The sequence below is a fragment of the Nelumbo lutea genome, chromosome 1 (assembly GCF_056320005.1).
Source record: "Nelumbo lutea isolate HS-2025 chromosome 1, American lotus-T2T, whole genome shotgun sequence".
Lineage (NCBI taxonomy): Eukaryota > Viridiplantae > Streptophyta > Magnoliopsida > Proteales > Nelumbonaceae > Nelumbo > Nelumbo lutea.
Window position 1 is genome coordinate 103730672 of NC_142684.1, and position 21756 is coordinate 103752427.

General features: G+C 38.0%; 1 protein-coding gene across 1 annotated transcript; it reads right to left on the reverse strand.

The window, feature by feature from the left end:
- Positions 1 to 14536: 14536 nt before the first annotated feature.
- LOC148876521 (heat shock 70 kDa protein, mitochondrial-like) lies at positions 14537 to 20635 on the reverse strand. Its single transcript, XM_088970031.1, has 6 exons — positions 20181 to 20635; positions 18395 to 18471; positions 18223 to 18301; positions 17539 to 18105; positions 16829 to 17449; positions 14537 to 15958 (listed from the first exon to the last, which is right to left on the reverse strand). The coding sequence occupies exons 1-6, from the start codon at positions 20241 to 20243 to the stop codon at positions 15344 to 15346; spliced, it is 2022 nt and encodes a 673-aa protein (XP_088826157.1). The 5' UTR covers positions 20244 to 20635; the 3' UTR covers positions 14537 to 15343.
- Positions 20636 to 21756: the final 1121 nt, after the last annotated feature.

Genomic DNA, 21756 nt, shown 5'->3' on the forward strand with positions numbered 1-21756 from the left:
AGTTGTTTTGGTTAACCGATGGTTTTTTAAAATGGTTAACTAAAAATGAACTAAAATTGTCATTTTTTTAAGAATATCAAACCGAAACCAAATTGACTGGTTTGATTAACCAATTTTTTGGTTTGATTTTGGTCAGTTTTTTCGGTCATTTCGGTTTTTTGGTTTTTTTTTGCTCACCCTATGTCTAAGAATGTGTCATGCTACTAAAATTAAATTCAATATTGAACCACTTCCATAAAATCAACCAGAAGTGAGCTAGAAACTTATTGTCCTGATATGAGGTGATGGACTTAGGCACTCCATATAGGCGCACAATCTCCTAGAAGAATAATTTTGCCACATGCATTGTATCAGTAGTCTTGCGGCAAGGAATGAAATGCACCATCTTTGAAAACCGATCAACTACCACAAACATAAAACCTACTCCTCTCTGAGTTTTGGGGAGTCCTAATACAAAGTCCATAGATAAATCCTCTCAAGGTTCTAAAGACACTGGCAAAGGCATGTAAAGACCTATGTTTTGAGATTGCCCCTTTGTGACTTGACAAACAAGGCACTTTCTCACATAATTTCCGACATCCTTCTTCAGTTGAGACCAATAATACCTTTCCTCCATGCTACCAATTATCTTGTCTCTGCCAAGATGACCACCCAAACCTCCAGCATGTAATTCACAAATCACATTGTCCTGTAAGGATGTTCTAGGGAGACAACTTATTTCCCTTGAACAAAAAACCATAATGCATAAGAAAATCACCCATAGATTATCTAGTAGTATGTTTCTCCCATATGTTTTCAAAGTCCTAATCGAGCTCCTTTAAGCACTTGAACCCAATAACTTCATTACTTACAATGATGAGCAGAGAAGAGTGTTTGCTCAATGCATCAGCTACACGGTTCAAAGTGTCAGATGTATGCTTGATAACATAATGAAACTACTCTAAAAAAGTTGCCCACCAGGCATGCATCTTGTTGAGGTGTCGTTGATTTCTGAAATACTTCAGCGATTATTGGTCTAAATAGACCATGAACTCTCGCTAAATCAGATAATGCTCCCAATTCTTAAGAGCTTGAATAACTGCATATAGTTCCTATTCATAGGTTGGCCACTTCTATCATGTCTCATTTAATTTCTCACTAAAGTAGGCTACTAGTTTACCTTCCTGAGATAGAACACCACCGATTCCAACCCCATTAGCATCACACTCTAGCTCGAAGACTTTGTCAAAGTCTGGTAAAACTAGTATCGATGCAGAAGATAACCTCTCATTGATTTTAGCAAAGCTTCTTTCAGCCTCTTTTGTCCACTTGAACTTTCCTTTCTTCAAATAGTTGGTGATGGGGGACACAATGCTGTTAAATTTTTTGATGAATCTCTTGTAAAAAGTGGCCAAACCTTGAAAGTTGTGTACCTCCATCACAGTCTTTGGAGATGACCGATCTCGAATAGCTTGGATCTTTTGATCATCCACATGTATCCCATCAGCACCAACTATATAACCAAGGAACAACAATCTGTCGGTCATGAAGTGGCACTTTTTCATATTGACATAGAACTTGTTCTCATATAGTACTGTCAGTACTTACTATAAATGTTGTATACGCTCTCTCTTAGATTTTCTACGGATCAAAATATCATTAAAATAAACCACTACAAACTTGTCAACTAAGGGTCTGAGTATCTGATTCATTAGCCGCATGAACATGCTAGGAGCATTAGACAGTCTTGTTCGTAAGTTGACCACTTCTGTCATGTCTCATTTAATTTCTCATTGAAGTAGGCTACTAGTTGACCTTCCTGAGATAGAACACCACCGATTCCAACTCCACTAGCATCACACTCTAGCTCGAAGACTTTATCAAAGTCTGGTAAAACTAGTACCGATGCAGAAGATAACCTATCATTGATTTTAGCAAAGCTTCTTTCAGCCTCTTTTGTCCACTCGAACTTCCCTTTATTCAAATAGTTGGTGATGGGGGACACAATGCTACTGAAATTTTTGATGAATCTCTTGTAAAAAGTGACCAAACCATGAAAGTTGTGTACCTCCGCCACAGTCTTTGGAGATGACCAATCTCGAATAGCTTGGATCTTTTGATCATCCACATGTATCCCATCAGTACCAACTATATAACCAAGGAACAATAATCTGCCGTTCATGAAGTAGCACTTTTTCATATTGACATAGAACTTTTTCTCATATAGTACTGTCAGTACTTACTATAAATGTTGTATACCCTCTCTCTCAGATTTTCTACGGATCAAAATATCATTAAAATAGACTTGTCAACTAAGGGTCTGAGTATCTGATTCATTAGTCGCATGAACATGCTAGGAGCATTAGACAGTCTTGTTCATAGGTTGACCACTTCTGTCATGTCTCATTTAATTTCTCACTAAAGTAGGCTACTAGTTTACCTTCCTGAGATAGAACACCACTGATTCCAACTCCACTAGCATCACACTCTAGCTCGAAGACTTTGTCAAAGTCTGGTAAAACTAGTACCGATGTAGAAGATAACCTCTCATTGATTTTAGCAAAGCTTCATTCAGCCTCTTTTGTCCACTCGAACTTCCCTTTATTCAAATAGTTGGTGATGGGGGACACAATGCTACTAAAATTTTTGATGAATCTCTTGTAAAAAGTGGTCAAACCATGAAAGTTGTGTACCTCCGTCACAGTCTTTGGAGATGACCAATCTCGAATAGCTTGGATCTTTTGATCATCCACATGTATCCCATCAGCACCAACTATATAACCAAGGAACAACAATCTACCGGTCATGAAGTGGCACTTTTTCATATTGACATAGAACTTGTTCTCCTATAGTACTGTCAGTACTTACTATAAATGTTGTATACCCTCTCTCTCAGATTTTCTACGGATCAAAATATCATTAAAATAAACCACTACAAATTTGTCGACTAAGGGTCTGAGTATCTGATTCATCAGCCGCACGAACATGCCAGGAGCATTAGACAGTCTTGTTCGTAGGTTGACCACTTCTGTCATGTCTCATTTAATTTCTCATTGAAGTAGGCTACTAGTTGACCTTCCTGAGATAGAACACCACCGATTCCAACTCCACTAGCATCACACTCTAGCTCGAAGACTTTGTCAAAGCCTGGTAAAGCTAGTACCGATGCAGAAGATAACCTCTCATTAATTTTAGCAAAGCTTCTTTCAGCCTCTTTTGTCCACTCGAACTTTCCTTTCTTCTAATAGTTGGTGATGGGAGACACAATGCTGCTGAAATTTTTTATGAATCTCCTGTAAAAAGTGGTCAAACCATGAAAGTTGTGTACCTCCGTCACAGTCTTTGGAGATGACCAATCTCGAATAGCTTGGATCTTTTGATCATCCACATGTATCCCATCAGCACCAACTATATAACCAAGGAACAACAATCTGCCAGTCATGAAGTGGAACTTTTTCATATTGACATAGAACTTGTTCTCTTGTAGTACTGTCAGTACTTACTATAAACATTGTATACGCTCTCTCTCAGATTTTCTACGCATCAAAATATCATTAAATTAGACTTGTCGACTAAGGGTCTGAGTATCTGATTCATCAGCTGCATGAACGTGCTAGGAGCATTAGACAGTCCAAAGGGCATCACCAACCACTCATATAAGCCCTCCTTAGTTTTGGACATCGTTTTCCATTCATCATCATGCTTGATATGGATATGATGATATCTACTCTTTAGGTCAATTTTGGAGAACATCTTAGATCCTGCCAACTGGTCCAACATATCATCCAATCAATTGATGGAAATCTGCATCGGATGGTGATCTTGTTGATGGCACGACTGTCAACACATATCCTCTAGCTTCCATCATTCTTTGGTGTCAACAATGCAGGTACTACACATGGGCTAATGCTCTCTCGAATATGCCCTTTTTGTAGCAGCTCCTCCACTTTCTCTCTTAGGATCTTGCTTTCCTTTGGGCCCATCCGATAATGCAACAGATTTGGTAAGGTGGTACTAGGAATCATATCAATTTGACGTTGGATGTCACGCATGGTGGGTAGATGGTCTGGTTCCATAGTTAGGGCCTTGAACTTATCCAACAGGGGCTGCACCTACTCTGAAACTTTACGATCGGGCTCTGCCTCACCGTTGATCACCAAAGCAAATGTCTCATTGGCCTCCTTGGTATTTGCAAAAACTCAACTTCCAATGAAGATATTGAAAGGAAAGATTGCCCTCCACTTTAGAAGCTTTAGGTGAATCTCCCTTTGGTACAAGAGAAATCTTCTTGTTCTCCCATCTAAACACATACATATTCTGTCTACCCCTATGTGTAGAATCAACATCATATTGCCATGGATGCCCCAACAACACATGACATGCATCCATATCTACTACGTCACACCCGATAGTGTCTTTATAAAATTTACCAAAGGAGAGAGGAACCTAACAGATTTCTATCACCTTAATGGCAGGGCCATTCTTAATCCACCAGCGCATTGGATACATAATTCTTGTAGCGGCAGTTGTCTATAATCAGGTCACTGACCTTTTGGTTGATTAAGCACTTTGGTGTGTAAAGGATTCGCTGCACCACACAAATAATTGGTTCACCATCCTCTGCATTGATTATATCATCAAATTCACCTTCATCTGGGTCTATGTCATGATAATGGTTGTCTTCCGTAGAGGGAAATCACTGGATTTGTGGTTGTATTCACTGCACTTTGTAGCAAGGATCATTAGACACTGGCTTGGCATAAGGATAGGGGTGATCATTTCAGCCTGGCTCAGCCTGGAAATTCCGGGCTTGGGCTTGGATTTTGTGTTCAGGCCCGGCCTGGGCCCGACCCTCATCAGGTCTACAAATTTTAGGGTTGGGCTTGGGTTTAATACTTCAAGCTTGGCCCAAGCCCGGCTCGGCCCACATATATTTAAATTTACACATTTTGTGTATAATGTATACATATATATACATGTTATTTTAAATTAGATTATATATTTTATATATAAATATTATAACATGATATGTATAATTTATATTATATGTAACATATTATATTATATAATGTACAAAATAAGTTTATATGCATGTTATGTTATTTAATAAAATATTATAGATATGTAATGTTTTATATATGAAAGACATTGGCCAAAATTAGGCCCGATTTGAGCCCATGCCCAAGCTAGCCCTTATCATATGTGCAAAGCCTAGAAACTTGGGCTGGGCTAGGGCTTATGTTTCAAGCCTAGAACCTTGGGTCGGGTCGGACCCGTGCCTAAGCTATAGCCCTTATCATAATTGCGAAGCCCAGATCGGGCTCGGCTTGGCCCCACCCATGATCACCCTTACTTACATAAGGGTTATTGTTGGTCCTACTAGCAAAAGCTCCAGCTCGGGGTATCGAGCCATCCCCTGTTTGAGTAATTGTAGGTTCTACTCCAGATGGTCGGGATTGATTATAAATCTAGGACTACTTATCCTTGGTGGTAGAAGACTTCTATGGCTCTGCTTGCGTGCACTTATAATTCTCTATTTTGCTTGTTGATTGACGTGCTAGCAACCTATTTGCTTTGAGTGCCAAATTGTGGGCTTCATTAATAGACCATATAGTTTGATCCCCAACTTATCTTGTATAGTGTACCTCAAGCCATTGATGTATTTGACAATCTATTGATTTTCTATCTCTTTGAGATTGCAACGGGTCTGCATCCTTAGAAACTCCTCTGTGTATTCTGCCACTGTTCACTTGCCCTGTACACATTTATGAAATTATTGGAATAGGATTTGTTCATGATCTGCAAGCAGAAATCTTCTTCTCAATAGTTGCTTCATCATGTGCCACTCTCATACAGGACGCTTCCTTGCAACACCATGTTCTCTTGATGGCACTGCCACCAAGCTCCTGCCCCTCCTCTTAATCTGTAAACAACAAGAGGAACTTTCTGATCATCTGCTATGGTCATGACATCGAAGAATTTATCTACCTTGTATAACCAATCAATGAAACTTTCAATGTCTAAACTCCTGTTAAAAGTAGGAATCTTGACTTTGATCTTGTATTCCTCAACTCTTTGTGGCCTGACCGCTATGTAGGGCTCTTCAAACTCTCCATCGTTAGAATCATCCTCTTGGACTCGTTGTTGCCTATGAATAGGAGCACGTCTCTATGCAGGTTGATTTCTCTCACGAGCATTACCTTTGCCTTTGTGTCCTTTGTTGTCAAGGTCGAGACCTATAAGTGTAGTATGTATTTCTTCTAGCAATTTGGTTGTGTGATCCAACCTTTTGTTCGTTTGACATTCTTGAGCCTCCAACGCATCCCATAGAACTTCTACTCAATGTTCATTGTTAGAGTGAGCGTATTCTCTACGACCATCCATTAGGATACTAAAGAGTTATGATGAAATAGGGAGGATAGCCTGCTTTGATACCAACTGACATAGGATGAAAACCGTGGTTGAGCTTGATATTGTGCAACCTACACATTGATAAGAAAATACCTAAAATCCACTAGGGTCCCTTTATATGCCTTGAATTACAAACTTACTCAAACTTGGAAACCAATTCCTAAGGAAACAAATTGGAAAGGAAACAACTCCTATACATTTCCTAACTAATATAAAAGAAAACAAACAAATAAAAACTCTACTAAGACTAGGAAACTTAAAAAACAAAAGAAACAAATAAGAAAGTTGAGTGTTTCTGTAGGACTGTGTGTTTTCATCCTTTCGTTCCATTTGTGGCAGTTTCTTCCTATCCAGTTGCTCCATGTATTTATTTGCAAGCTGCTCCACATCAATTTAGAATAGAATTGTTGAAATTCATCATATTTTTGCTACACTAAGTTCTTTGGTTAAGTTTTTAATTCTTTATCCCATAGGCACATTCTTTCTTGAGTATTACAATTTTTAGTTTCTACTATTTTTTATGGAAATATCTTTCATTTTAACTCGATATTATCAACAAATTTACGAAAACAACGATTTGGTAAGTAAGGTGAGGTATGATTTGCTCTTTTTTGAATAGATGAATAAACTAATAGAGTGATTGAATTGGCATGAGATTTCCACTCAATTTAGAATATTCTACTTAATAAACTAAAACTTTAACGAATTTAAGGGTAATTCCAATAAAATATTACTTTGGTAGCGGTTCTTTTTTGGTGGTTTTGTAAAACATGAGAGTGACTCATAACTTTTCAGAGAACAAATGGAAGTGATTCTGGTAACCCATATAAAATGTCCCATGGAAAGAAAACATTTGCTATAATTCGAAATGGACTAACAACTAGGTTTTATGGATGTTTGTCATTCTTCTTTCTTTTTTCTTTCTTTCTTTCTGTATTTTTCCCATTCTCATTGCCAACTTGTGTTGTCACCACTACTATAGGGTAATTGTTTCTAACTTTCGATTTAGAGCATATGATGTATAACAACGAGAATGTCGGGAGAAAACGATGACCAAGTGAGTAAGATGTTCGGTAGATTGTCAACCGAGTGAGCAAATACAAAAGCTCGACAAGTCCAAAAAAGAAGATAATTGTGAAAAGAATAGTAAACCTCTCTTGTAACTCTCCCGAGAGACAGAGAGACTATCAATCACACCAAGATTGGGGGTCATAATAATTGCATTCCTCCTCTTCAGATGATGGAGTTTAGGAGTAGGAAAAGAAGAAAAAGAGGTTGTATTAGAGCTTAAAACTATTTAGATCTTACGTAAAAGGCAAAGATAATCTATTTACTGGAGAGCATAATTTTATTGATGAATTTAAACCATTAAATACAACTAAATCAGAGATGCACATAGCAGAAAAATAGGTAGCAACTAACCCATCACTAACAACTCCTAAGCTCATGGCTTTTTCCCAAAGAATTGGTAAACACTACCTAACTTCCTAAAGAATAAGATTACAAATTTATTCTGCTGAATAACAACAAAAGAATAGACTTTAACACCCTCCCTTAAACTAGAAAAAGAAACAACTCCAAGCAAATCACGCAACTTCACAAATGCACCCAATTTGAGAGGCTTGGTTAGTATATCTGCAATCTGGTCTTCATTGCGACAATAAACCAATTCAATGACTCATTTTGTGAGATCTCGAAGAAAATGGTATCTTATATCTATGTGTTTGCTCCTATAATGTAAAAATGGATTCTTGAACATTTTAAGGGCTGAACTATTATCACAATATATCTGTATATTCTCCTGCTTGAAACAATGAAACAATTCAAGTATTCTTTTCAGCCAAATAGTTTGACACACACAAGAAGCTGCTGCTATAAACTCTGCTTCTGTTGTAGACAATGCAACAACTTGTTTCTTTGATGCCCATGAAACAACCCTTGAATTCATCATAAAGACATGACCATAAGTACTTTTTCTATCCTCGAAGTCTCCTGCATAATCACTATCATTGAAGCCAATAAGATCTTATCCTCCTTTTTGATAAAAGATGCCAAAATCAAGTATATCCTTCAAGTAGTGTAAGATTTTCTTTAAAGCAAGGAGATGGAGCTCAATTGGAGATTCCATAAACCTGCTAATTAAATTTACATCATATATAATATCAGGTCTAGTTGCTATTAAGTACATCAAATTTCCAACAATTTGCTTGTATAAAGTACTATTAATCTTCTTTCCTTCATAGTCCTTCGTGAATTTCAAAATTGGTTCAATTGGAGTTCCCATTGAGTTACAGTCCATCATCTGAAACCTGTCCAAGATTTTCAAAGCATATTTCTTTTGTGTGATGAAAATCCCAACTGCTGATTGCACTACTTTGATGCCAAGAAAATAGTGCATCATTCCTAGATCGGTCATCTCAAATTCTGCCATCATGGACTTTTTAAACTCCTCAAAAATTGCTTGATCATTTCCTGTGTAGATTAAATCGTTCACATACAAACAAACAATCAGAATTTTCAATACAGACTCTGATTTAATAAAGAGAGTATGCTCATATGGACATGTTTTAAACCTAGGCTTGGTAAAATAAGTCTCAATGCGGTTATACCAAGCTCTAGGTGCACATGGCCAGGGGGTTAATCTATAAAAACCTGCTCATCCAGATTGCCATGTAGAAAAGCTGATTTCACGTCCATTTGAAAGGTTGGACAATAATTTTGTGCTGCCAAAGCCACCACCATTCGAATAGTATCATGCCTTGCAACCGGAGCAAAAATTTCATTATAATCAATGCCAAATTGCTACTTGTATCCTTTTGCAATGAGTCGAGCTTTATAATTGTCTACTTTGCCATCTTTGTTCAACTTAATTTTATAAACCCATTTAACACCAATGGATTTTTGTCTGTTTGGAAGTTTTGACAACTCCCATGTATTGTTTTTTTCTTTGACCTAACCTCTTCATCCATGGATTTTTGCCATTTTGGATCTTTGACAGGTTCTTGGAAGGTTATTGGATCACAATCTGATAATAAAGCATAATGAGCAAGAGTATCATTAGAATGATCACCACTAATCTCATAATCCTCCATCCATGCTGGTCTTCTTCCAATTCGTTGAGATCTTGAACTTGCACCTTCTGTTTGAGCTTTAGTGACATCAAGTGACTGTTACAACTGATGGTCAGGTTGTAATGACAGAGGTTTATTAGAAATAGTTTGCATTTCTACTCATTTTTCTTCAAAGTCCACAGGTATTGGCCGCTGCCCTGCAGTGTTCTCTGTCCAATTCCATGTATTTTCTTCATCAAAAATAACATCGCGACTGATGACAATCTTTCCTGTGATTGGATTGAATAACTTGTAAACCTTTGACTGCTCACTAATTCCAAGAAAGACACATTTTTCGCCTTTGTCATCCAACTTCTTCCTCTTCTCATCGGGAATGTGTGCATATGCAATGCACCCAAAGACTTTAAAATGATCAACTGATGGTTTCCACCCATCCAAGCTTCTTGTGGAGTCATGTTTCTAACCGAAAAGGTGGGACTTCGATACAAAACATGAACACTCCAATTTATTGCTTTCGGCCAGAATCTTTTTGGAATCCTTCCATTTGTTGTTATGCTTCGAACCATGTTGAGGATAGTCTGATTCTTCCTTTCTGCTACGCCATTTTGCTGAGGCGTGTAGGTTGTTGTCAATTGATGTCGAATTCCATGCTCATCACAAAAATTTGCAAATTCTTGTGACATATACTCCTCCCCCACGATCAGTTTGGAGAGTCTTAATTGTTCTCCCAGCTTCATTCTCCACTAAGGCTTTAAAGCTTTTAAAAGCTGAGAATGCTTTATATTTTTCCTACAAGAAATAAGTTCATGTTTTTCGGCAATAATCGTCAATAAAAGAAAAGATTTCTTTTTACCATTTGATATTGAGTTTATTGGACTACATACATCAGAATGGATTAGCTCCAATGGTCTGTGCACTCTTCATGCCTTGCCTTTTGGAAATTGTTCACGATGTTGTTTGCCAACAACACATTCTTCACATATTTTGGAGGGAGGAGTAATTTGAGGAAGGACAATCACCATTTGCTTCTGAGAAAGAATCTATAAACCTTTGAAATTCAAATGGGCATATCGCAAATGAAAAAGCCATGTAGACTCATTTACATCAGCCATAAAACACGTTTCAATGCTTTCTACTTTAAGTGGAAACATGTTTGAAGTCATCTTGACATGAGCTATTACTCATCTTCTTGGATCATAGATTTCACAAGCACCTCCTTTGATTGACGTCTCATATCCCTTCTCTTGCAGTTGTCCAACACTTAATAAATTGCTTTTCAAATCATAGCCAACAAGAATTCATATATTGAAAGTACTGGAAGCTAGGGTTGGCAACAACAATGACATGGGAGTAGGTAGTCACTTCCTTCAAGTTCAACGTGATTTCAATGAAAATGATTATGAGATGTTATTGGCTCTTGATGAGAACAATCATCAACATGGTGGTGCATCTCTCAGTCAGATTACCGGTCTGCCACAGTCAACTGTCCAGGGGAGCGGGGCTGCATTTTAAGATTGTGCAGGAAGGTTGCTTTCTATTGATTGTTGCCCCACCCTCTTTGTCGCACGCAGACTGATAACTTAGAAGAAACTTGTGCAATCTGTCTTGAGACCCCAAAAACTAGAGATAAAATTTGTCATCTTCCTTGCTTGCACAAATTTCACAAAGATTGTATTAATCCTTGGCTGAGAAGGAAAACATTATGTCCGGTTTGCAAGTCTTCTATCACTTGATATGCACGTATATTTGAGTCATTCATGCTAGTGCATTGCAGTAGGTTATATTGAGGTTGCAAGTAGTAACATTTATGGTTTTGTAGGCCCCACGTCACAGTACGGTGAATCAAATTTCCTAGATTTGGCCAATCTTTCAAATAGACGTGAAATCATCTTTTCTACATGGCAATCTGGATGAGCAGGTTTTTATAGATCAATCCCATGGTTATGTGCAACATACTATGACATGGGGCCTACAAAACCAAAAATGTTACTACTTACAACCTCAATATAACCTGCTACAATGCACTAGCATGAATGACTCAAATATACATGTATATCAAGTGACAGAGGACTTGCAAACCAAACATAATGTTTTCCTTCTCAGCCAATGATCAATACAATCTTTGTGAAATTTGTGCAAGCAGGGAAGATGGCAAATTTTATCTTTAGTTTTTGGGGTCTCAAGACAAATTGCACAAGCTTCTTCTAAGTTATCAGTCTGCATGCGACAAAGAGGGTGGGGCAACAATCAATAGAAAGCAACCTTCCTGCACAATTTTAAAATGCAACCCCGCTCCCCTGGATAATTGACTGTGGCAGACCGGTAATCTGACTGAGAGATGCACCACCATGTTGATGATTGTTCTCATCAAGAGCCAATAACATCTCATAATCATTTTCATTGAAATCACATTGAACTTGAAGGAAGTGACTATCTACTCCCATGTCATTGTTGTTGCCAACCCTAGCTTCCAGTACTTCCAATATATGAATTCTTGTTGGCTATGATTTGAAAAGCAATTTATTAAGTGTTAGACAACTGCAAGAGAAGGGATATGAGACGACAATCAAAGGAGGTGCTTGTGAAATCTATGATCCAAGAAGAGGAGTAATAGCTCATGTCAAGATGACTTCAAACATGTTGTTTCCACTTAAAGTAGAAAGCATTGAAACGTGTTTTAAGGCTGATGTAAATGAGTCTACATGGCTTTGGCATTTGCGATATGCCCATTTGAATTTCAAAGGTCTACAGATTCTTTCTCAGAAGCAAATGGTGATCGGCCTTCCTCAAATTACTCCTCCCTCCAAATATGTGAAGAATGTGTTGTTGGTAAACAACATCGTGAACAATTTCCAAAAGGCAAGGCATGGAGAGCGCATAGAACATTGGAACTAATCCATTCTGATATATGTGGTCCAATAAACCCAATATCAAATGGTAAAAAAAAATATTTTATTTCTTTTATTGACGATTATTGCCGAAAAACATGAACTTATTTCTTGTAGGAAAAATTTAAAGCATTCTCAGCTTTTAAAAGCTTTAAAGCCTTAGTGGAGAATGAAACTGGGAGAACAATTAAGACTCTCCAAACTGATCGTGGGGGAGAATATATGTCACAAGAATTTGCAAATTTTTGTGATGAGCATGGAATTTGACGTCAATTGACAACAATCTACATGCCTCAACAAAATGGCATAGCAGAAAGGAAGAATCAAACTATCCTCAACATGGTTCGAAACATGACAACAAATGGAATGATTCCAAAAAGATTCTGACCGGAAGCAGTAAATTGGAGTGTTCATGTTTTGTATCGAAGTCCCACCTTTTCGGTTAGAAACATGACTCTACAAGAAGCTTGGATGGGTGGAAACCATCGGTTGATCATTTTAAAGTCTTTGGGTGCGTTGCATATACACACATTCCCGATGAGAAGAGGAAGAAGTTGGATGACAAAGACAAAAAATGTGTCTTTCTTGGAATTAGTGAGCAGTCAAAGGTTTACAAGTTATTCAATCCAATCACAGGAAAGATTGTCATCAGTCGCGATGTTATTTTTGATGAAGAAAATACATGGAATTGGACAGAGAACACTACAGGGCAGCGACCAATACCTGTGGACTTTGAAGAAAAATGAGCAGAAATGCAAACTATTTCTAATAAACCTCTATCATTACAACCTGACCACCAGTTGTAGCAGCCACTTGATGTCACTGAAGCTCAAACAGAAGGTGCAAGTTCAAGATCTCAACGAATCAGAAGAAGACCAGCATGGATGGAAGATTATGAGGTTAGTGGCGATCATTCTAACAATACTCTTGCTCATTATGCTTTATTATCAGATTGTGATCAAATAACCTTCTAAGAACTTGTCGAAGATCCAAAATGGCAAAAAGCCATGGATGAAGAGGTCAGGTCAAAGAAAAAAACAATACATGGGAGTTGTCAAAACTTCCAAACGGACAAAAATCCATTGGTGCTAAATGAGTTTATAAAACTAAGTTGAACAAAGATGGCAAAGTAGACAATTATAAAATTCGACTTGTTGCAAAGTGATACAAGTAGCAATTTGACATTGATTACAATGAAATTTTCGTTTCAGTTGCAAAGCATGATACTATTCGAATGGTGGTGGCTTTGGCAGCACAAAATTATTAGCCAACCTTTCAAATGGACGTGAAATCAACTTTTCTACATGGCAATCTGGATGAACAGGTTTTTATAAATCAACCCCCTGGCTATGTGCAACAAGGAAGGGAAGAAAAAGTGTACATGTTGAAGAAAGCTTTATACGAGCTACAACAAGCACCTAGAGCTTGGTACAACCGCATTGAGACTTATTTTACCAAGCCTGGGTTTAAAAAATGTCCATATGAGCATACTCTCTTTATTAAATCAGAGTCTGTATTGAAAATTCTGATTGTTTGTTTGTATGTGAACGATTTAATCTACACAAGAAATGATCAAGCAATTTTTTAGGAATTTAAAAAGTCCATGATGGCAGAATTCGAGATGACCGATCTAGGAATGATGCACTATTTTCTTGGCATCGAAATAGTGCAATCAACAGTTGGGATTTTCATCACACGAAAAAAATATTCTTTGAAAATCTTGGACACGTTTCAGATGATGGATTGTAACTCGATGGGAACTCCAATTGAACCAAGTTTGAAGTTTACGAAAGACTGAAGGAAAGAAGATTAATAATACTTTATACAAGCAAATTGTTGGAAGTTTGATATACTTAACAACTAGACCTGATATTATATATGATGTAAGTTTAATTGACAGATTTATAGAATCTCCAATTGAGCTCCATCTCCTTTCTTTATAGAGAATCTTACACTACTTGAAAGATACACTTGATTTTGACATCTTTTATCAAAAATGAGGAGGATCAAATCTTATTGGCTTCAATGATAATGATTATGCAGGAGACTTAGATGATAGAAAAAGTATTTATGGTCATGTCTTTATGATGAGTTCAGGGGTTGTTTCATATGCATCAAAGAAAAAAGAAGTTGCATTGTCTACAACAGAAGCAGAGTTTATAACAACTTCTTGTGTGTGTCAAGCTATTTGGCAAAAAAGAAAACTTGAATTGTTGCATTGTTTCATACAGGAGAATATACAAATATTGTGATAATAGTTCAGCCCTTAAACTGTTCAAAAATCTAGTTTTACATGATAGGAGTAAATACATAGATATAAGATACCATTTTCTTCGAGATCTCACAAAATGAGTCATTGAATTGGTTTATTGTCGCAATGAAGACCAGATTGTAGATATACTAACCAAGCCTCTCAAATTGGGTGCATTTGTGAAGCTTCATGCCAGGTTTTTAGGGCATTACATGTACAAATATCATTACTTTGAGAGTCTGGATCTACTACTCATAGAGCACACTTTAACGTGTGTCCTGGCCGCACATTGGGAACATCTCCCATACTTGTATTTATTATTTACGGGGAGATGTTCCCAAAGCAGGGTGCGATGTGGCTTCGAGGAAGGTATGAGGTACACTCTGTGATGAGCAAATACCAATTCTTTGAGTCTCCCATACTTGTATTTATTATTTACGGGGAGATGTTCCCAAAACAGGGTGCGATGTGGCTTCGAGGAAGGTATGAGGTACACTCTATGATTAGCAAATACCAATTCTTTGAGTGAAGTCGCACATGAGACTCTGTCACGTGCTCTCATTTGTTGGAAACTTGGAACCAGGTGGCGTGCTAAGTAATGGCTCCCCTCCCTCTGTTGAAACTTTTTTCTTTTTAGAACTTTCAGTTCTAAGATTCATGCATGGTCGCCAAAACCCTCACAATAATGAACAAAAATAACAGACACCTGTAAAATCTTGTAAACTACTCAAAACCAATTATACCTACTTCTTTACTTCCTCGTATTCTGCCTCTGGAGGTTGGTCACCACCCTGAGACCCTCCGGAAGCATTGGAGTGACCCGCCATGTGCTGACCAATCTTGGAGACAGCTTTGTTTGCAGCATCAAGCTTAGATTTGATGTCGCCAATGTCTTCCCCTGCCATCGACTTCCTAAGATCAGCCACTGCAGATTCAATCTTTGACGCAACCTCACTGGGGATCTTGTCTCTGTACTCAGAGAGACTCTTCTCTATGCTATAGATGGTTGTGTCCGCACTGTTTCTAATATCAATCAATGCCTTCCTCTCTTTATCCTTCTGAGCATGCAACTCGGCCTCCTTGACCATTTTCTCAATCTCATCTTCGGAAAGTCCTCCGGATGATCTGATTGTAATCTGTTGTTCTTTCCTAGTGGCCTTGTCCTTGGCAGAAACAGTGACAATTCCGTTGGCATCAATGTCAAATGTCACTTCAATCTGCGGCATGCCCCTAGGTGCGGGTGGTATACCTACAAGCTCGAACTCACCTAGAAGCTTGTTATCAGATGCCATTTCACGCTCACCTTGTAGCACCCGAATGCCCACTTGAGTCTGATTGTCAGCAGCTGTAGAGAATACCTGAGTAAGCAAATGCACTAGTCAATTGTAGAGATTGCAATTAAAAGGAAAAATAACCATATTAGTGATCCAAATAAGTACCATACATAGTCTAAAAATTGTATTGACTGATAATAATAAAGTGGATAGAGGTTTAGCTTGAGGAATGCATGCACAACAAAAACAGATATATGTGGTACTTATTCCCACCACCGTCAAGTGAAATAGTGGTATTAACACCCACTTCTTCTTAACATGCTATCGTACATGCCACACTTGCAATCTAGCAAGTAGAACAAAATCTCAAATTTGTGTAGCAGGGTAATACTTGATAATGCATCCAAATCAATTTAACCCAAGAGACCACATTGGGCACCAAACCTCCCTATCTAAATGGTTTACGGGACTAGCTCAGCAATTCTTTTCCTTCCCTCTCCCATCAGTATCATTTTTTACCCAACAGTGTACATGGAAACAGATATTAGCAAAAAAAAAAAAAAGAAAGAAAAGAAAGGTGCTGCACTGCATATAGGAGAACTACACCAGGCAAAGCTCTTAACCTGGACTTCCAGCAGATTTAGACTGATCTGAATTGTAGGCTTGTAGCATAAAAAAGTAGGTCCAGTTCAAACCTGACCCCAAACTGGGCTTTCTAGGCTGGCATTGGCACCCAAATATATCCCGTGATTATGGCTTATCTCATGCCACACACACTAAGTGAACACCAAGTGTAGAAGTGTAGTTTGCCCGGACAGAACACGGTGCCCTAGCCAAAGAATCAAATCTTTGTCCATAATGGGCAATCCTTGCTTTCAAATTCCTTGGGTCTATAATGAACATATGTCGCTTTCAAATTCCCTGGGAAATTAAAATTTGGAGATGCAGACAAACCTGGCTCTTCTTCGTTGGAATTGTTGTATTTCTGTTGATCAACCTGGTGAAAATACCACCAAGAGTTTCAATACCAAGGGATAGAGGAGTAACATCCAAGAGAATAAGTTCCTTGACATCTCCACGGAGGATGCCACCCTGAATTGCAGCTCCCATAGCAACTGCCTCATCGGGATTCACCCCTTTGCTTGGACTCTTACCAAAGATCTCTGCAACAACTTCTTGTACCTTTGGAACACGGCTCATTCCTCCAACAAGAAGAACCTCATCCACATCCTTGGTGGAGATACCAGCATCCTTCAGACAATTCTTACAGGGGTTTCTGGTCCTTTCAATCAAGTGGTTCACCAAACTCTCAAATTTTGACCTAGTCAATGTAATGTTCAAATGCTTTGCACCTGATGCATCGGCAGTGATGAATGGCAGGTTGATTTCAGTCTGAGATGTGGATGAAAGTTCTATTTTAGCTTTCTCTGCTGCTTCCCGAAGTCTCTGCAGGGCTAGCCTGTCCTTCGAAAGATCAATCCCTTCTGTTCTCTTGAACTCACTCACCAAGAATTCTAACAAGGCATTGTCAAAATCCTCCCCACCCAAGAATGTATCACCATTGGTGGCTTTGACCTGAAGGAGAGGGAGTGAATTGATAGAAATAAAGATGAAGAAACTCCAAACCAAGAGAAGAAAAAAGAAAAGGACAAGGTAAATTATACCTCAAAAACACCATTTGAGATTTCTAGTATAGAAATATCAAAAGTGCCACCACCAAGATCAAAGACAGCTATGATACCCTCCTTGTTATTCATCCCATATGAAAGTGCTGCAGCTGTTGGTTCATTAATGATTCTCTGTACATCTAGACCAGCAATTCTTCCTGCATCCTTTGTCGCTTGTCTTTGTGCATCATTGAAATAAGCTGGAACAGTGATCACAGCTTTGGAAACAGACTTCCCAAGGTAAGACTCTGCGGTTTCTTTCATCTTAGTCAGAACAAAAGCCCCAATCTGGCTTGGTGAGTATTGTTGCCCATTGATCTCAACCCAGGCATCACCATTAGGGGCCTTGACTATCTTGTATGGAACCATTTTCATCTCTTTCTGTGTCTGAGGATCATCAAACCTTCTCCCAATAAGACGTTTGGTCCCAAAAAGAGTGTTTGTTGGGTTTGTCACAGCTTGGCGTTTGGCTGGAGTTCCCACAAGTAGCTCGCCCTTTTGGTTGAAAGCAACCACAGATGGAGTGGTCCGAGCTCCTTCAGAATTTTCAATAACTTTTGCGTTCTGCACCAGATGAAACCCTATAATTAGATATAACCAGATGAAACTCCTTGAGAATGAAATAACACTTTCAGAATTGTAAAAGATCTGAAAGATGAAGGTCCGTGTACAAAATCCAACCTTTCCTTCCATTACTGAAACACATGAGTTAGTGGTACCCAAGTCAATTCCAATAACATCATTCCCAGCAGGCTTTGAGCTAGATCATAACAAATATTATCCCAGTTAACAAAATATTCAAGTATAATTAAATGCAGAGATATGAACAAAACCATTAACAACTAACAAGTACCTGAATGGCCTGGACAGACTTGCCCATTTGTGACCAAATGGAGAATTGGCCCATGAGATCTTGGCATTTCCAGTCAACTGCATAGTGCATCCAAAATAGGTAAGAAAACATCTATAGACAATTTGCTCAAGTTTGTCCCCAATTAATCCCAGATGGAACAATCATAGCTATATTGACAGCTCTTCTTGTACAAAAATAGGAATATCATATCAAGTTGGAAAGGCAAGGGTTTGTATTTTACAACCATTAGGCAACATGTAATTTCGTAACTGCTAGATTCCATGTTTCAGAATGATGTTTTAGACATTTATTTCATACAGAACATAATACAAGTAGATTAAATTTGGCATACAATAGTAGCAGCCTTATTATTTATTAAGCTGATCAAGACAAGTACTAGAAACATGTAAGAGCATACAAAAGACAATCTAGAATACCCTCAAGTATCAACTTAAAACTGTTAAATTCCACAGGATTACTATGCAATAGATAATAGATGAATTACTACAAAATAGACACCATAGTTAGTCCACAATCATGTCCAAGACCTCTTTTATGTTCAGCTTAGCTGTCTCAGACATGTCATATACCCAGTACCATACCAAATATTGTATGGATGCTACTAGAGTATATTTTAGAGCAAGAATACATTGTCACATTCTATGAACATGCAAATGAAATATTTTATAGTTGTGTGCATGTAGGTGTCCTATTCTCATTCCTTGTATTGTATCTATATAATGTTCATATTCATATCTGGAAATCTTAGGTCCACTGGATTATAAACTAGTTGAATAAGCCACAAGAGTCTAATCTTCTCCCATTTTAAAATGAAATGCAAGAACAAAAAATATTAGGATAAAAAGAAGGGAAAACCCAAACTACAAAGGCCAAAGTTCCATTCGCAGTTCTATTTCACAGGGAATTGGATGATCATGCAACTTTAAGTTTAAGAAATAATAATGCAAGTTCTTTCCTTCACTAATACAACAGAACCCTATGGTTATCATTAATCAAATAACTACCCTTTCTACGTTCCGATAAAAAAATAAAAGAAGAATAAGGGGAAAAAAGAAAAGAGTATCAGCTATTGAGCGGATTCGTCCTTGGTGCGATCTTCTAAATCTGCCACTTTATCTCACCATTACCAACCCAAAGGTAGATTAAATTAATCTCAGATTGAAATCTGAAAAACGCAATACATAAACACACATCCTGATTAAGAAATCTGAATTGACCCGTAGTATGATGCAGTGCTCAATCTGTGATTCTGTCACACACACACAAAAAAAAAAAAAGAAAGAAAAAGAAAAAGAAAAAATGAAATGAAATGAAATCAAGAATTTGGTTCAATCAAAAGAACATGGCAATACCGAGACCTAATATATCAAAGGAAGCCGAAACCGAACGACTCTGATAATATATTAAATTAATCTCAGATTGAAATCTGAAAAACGCAATACATAAACACACATCCTGATTAAGAAATCTGAATCGACTCGTAGTATGATGCAGTGCTCAATCTGTGATTCTGTCACACACACGCACACACAAAAAAAAAAAAGAAAAAGAAAAAGAAAAAAAAGAAATGAAATGAAATCAAGAATTTGGTTCAATCAAAAAAACATGGCAATACCGAGACCTAATATATCAAAGGAAGCCGAAACCGAACGACTCTGATGATCTACATTGCTAAAAAAATACGAAAACGAGGTAACCACTCGAAATGAAGAAATGGTAATTTACGAGATCAAAACATATCGAGGAGTAGGTCGAGAAGGCATACTGATGCGCAACTAGAGAGATACGACGAACGCCTCAACGATCTGAGAAGAACCGAAGTGGCCATAGTCTTCCTACTGGCTGTTCGGAATTTAAGACGCTCTAGAAATTTAGCTTCCAAGCCTACTAACCACAGGCGCAAAAGTAATAAAAATAAAATCTACGTAATACTTTTAAGCACCAATGAATGCTGCGAGGCCCTGAATTTCCGGAAGAACTCCCCACGGAAATTTCAACTGAAATTAGTACAAAACTAACGGCAAAGGAAAGCTTCTCTTATTCTGTTAGAAAAGAGGACTAACGAACCTTCAAGAGTTGGATGGATGGAATTCGGGTTCTTCCAGGGTTTAGGGTTTTTGCACGAAGGGGTCGGATAGAAAATGGGAAGGGAGAAAACAGAAGAAGGTAGACGTAGAACCTTCTAGAGACTTGTCTCCCTGTCAAGTTCCGACCGAAAACATTTGCCGTTGACAAATGTAAATGACATTTTTATCCTTTACGTTGATTGTTTTTGTTTCCTCGGTCCTTTGCATTCTTGTGCTGGAACTGGAAACTGTAATTTTGAAATAACTAGGAGGTGATATTGGAAATAGACTCCTCCTAAGCGGGTCGATTAGGCTGTGTTTGTTTTGAAGGAAAATGTAGGGAAAGACAAAAAAATCTATACAAGATTCGTAAAAGTTTTCTTATCTTTCTCTTTTTTTCTCTATTTTTTCATTCAAACCAAATATAGTTAGGAATTGGCATATAGAGGACTTAAAGCCGCCAAAAGGGTAAGACAGGATCTGCTCCTGGCACCTCACACGCACATCCTACCATGCATTTGGGAACACTTCCCGTACTTATTTGTTATTATTCACGAGAGATGTTCCTAATGCACAATGGATGTGCTTGTGAGGCACCCATTTGTGAGGAGCAGATCCCGTCACCAAAAGGGCTGTGAGGGAGTCTGGATCTCCTAACAAGTGCCAACATAACACGTTTCAATACCTTAACTCATGGTTTTCGAACCGTAGTTGGCCTGGATGGTCAAACCATTTAACATTCAGTCAATCAGTTTCGTTTTATCCCAAATCCGGTCCCTGGCCAAAAACCATGGAATCAGTTGATGAGCTGTTGACTTATGTAGTCGAATCGTTAACCTGTCAACGGTTTTTGGCCATTTTTTATTTTTAATTTTTTTTGTCAAAATAGACCATCCGTTCAAATTATGATCAAACCATCGACCCAAAAATCAATGGGTAAAACAGTTATATTTCTAATCGTTTTTTAAAACCATGCCCTACCCTACTAACATAAGGATAACTTTGGCTAATGGGGTCAACAACCCTTTTTAGGCTGGTCACGTTCACCCATTCACGCCCATGTATTTGTTTTTGTTCAAATAAAATAAGGGGCAATTACTATTTTACCCACTCCCATGATAACTGGCATTCCCAAAATCATCGGCCAAAATTTTGCTACTAACATATGAGACTCACATATCTCATACATTGGGTCGCATGGGTTTCAGTCTCAACTCTCAAGTTGACATTTTCTGCGTCATTGTCGCAGCGCAAGGCTAAAACAGAAAATTATGG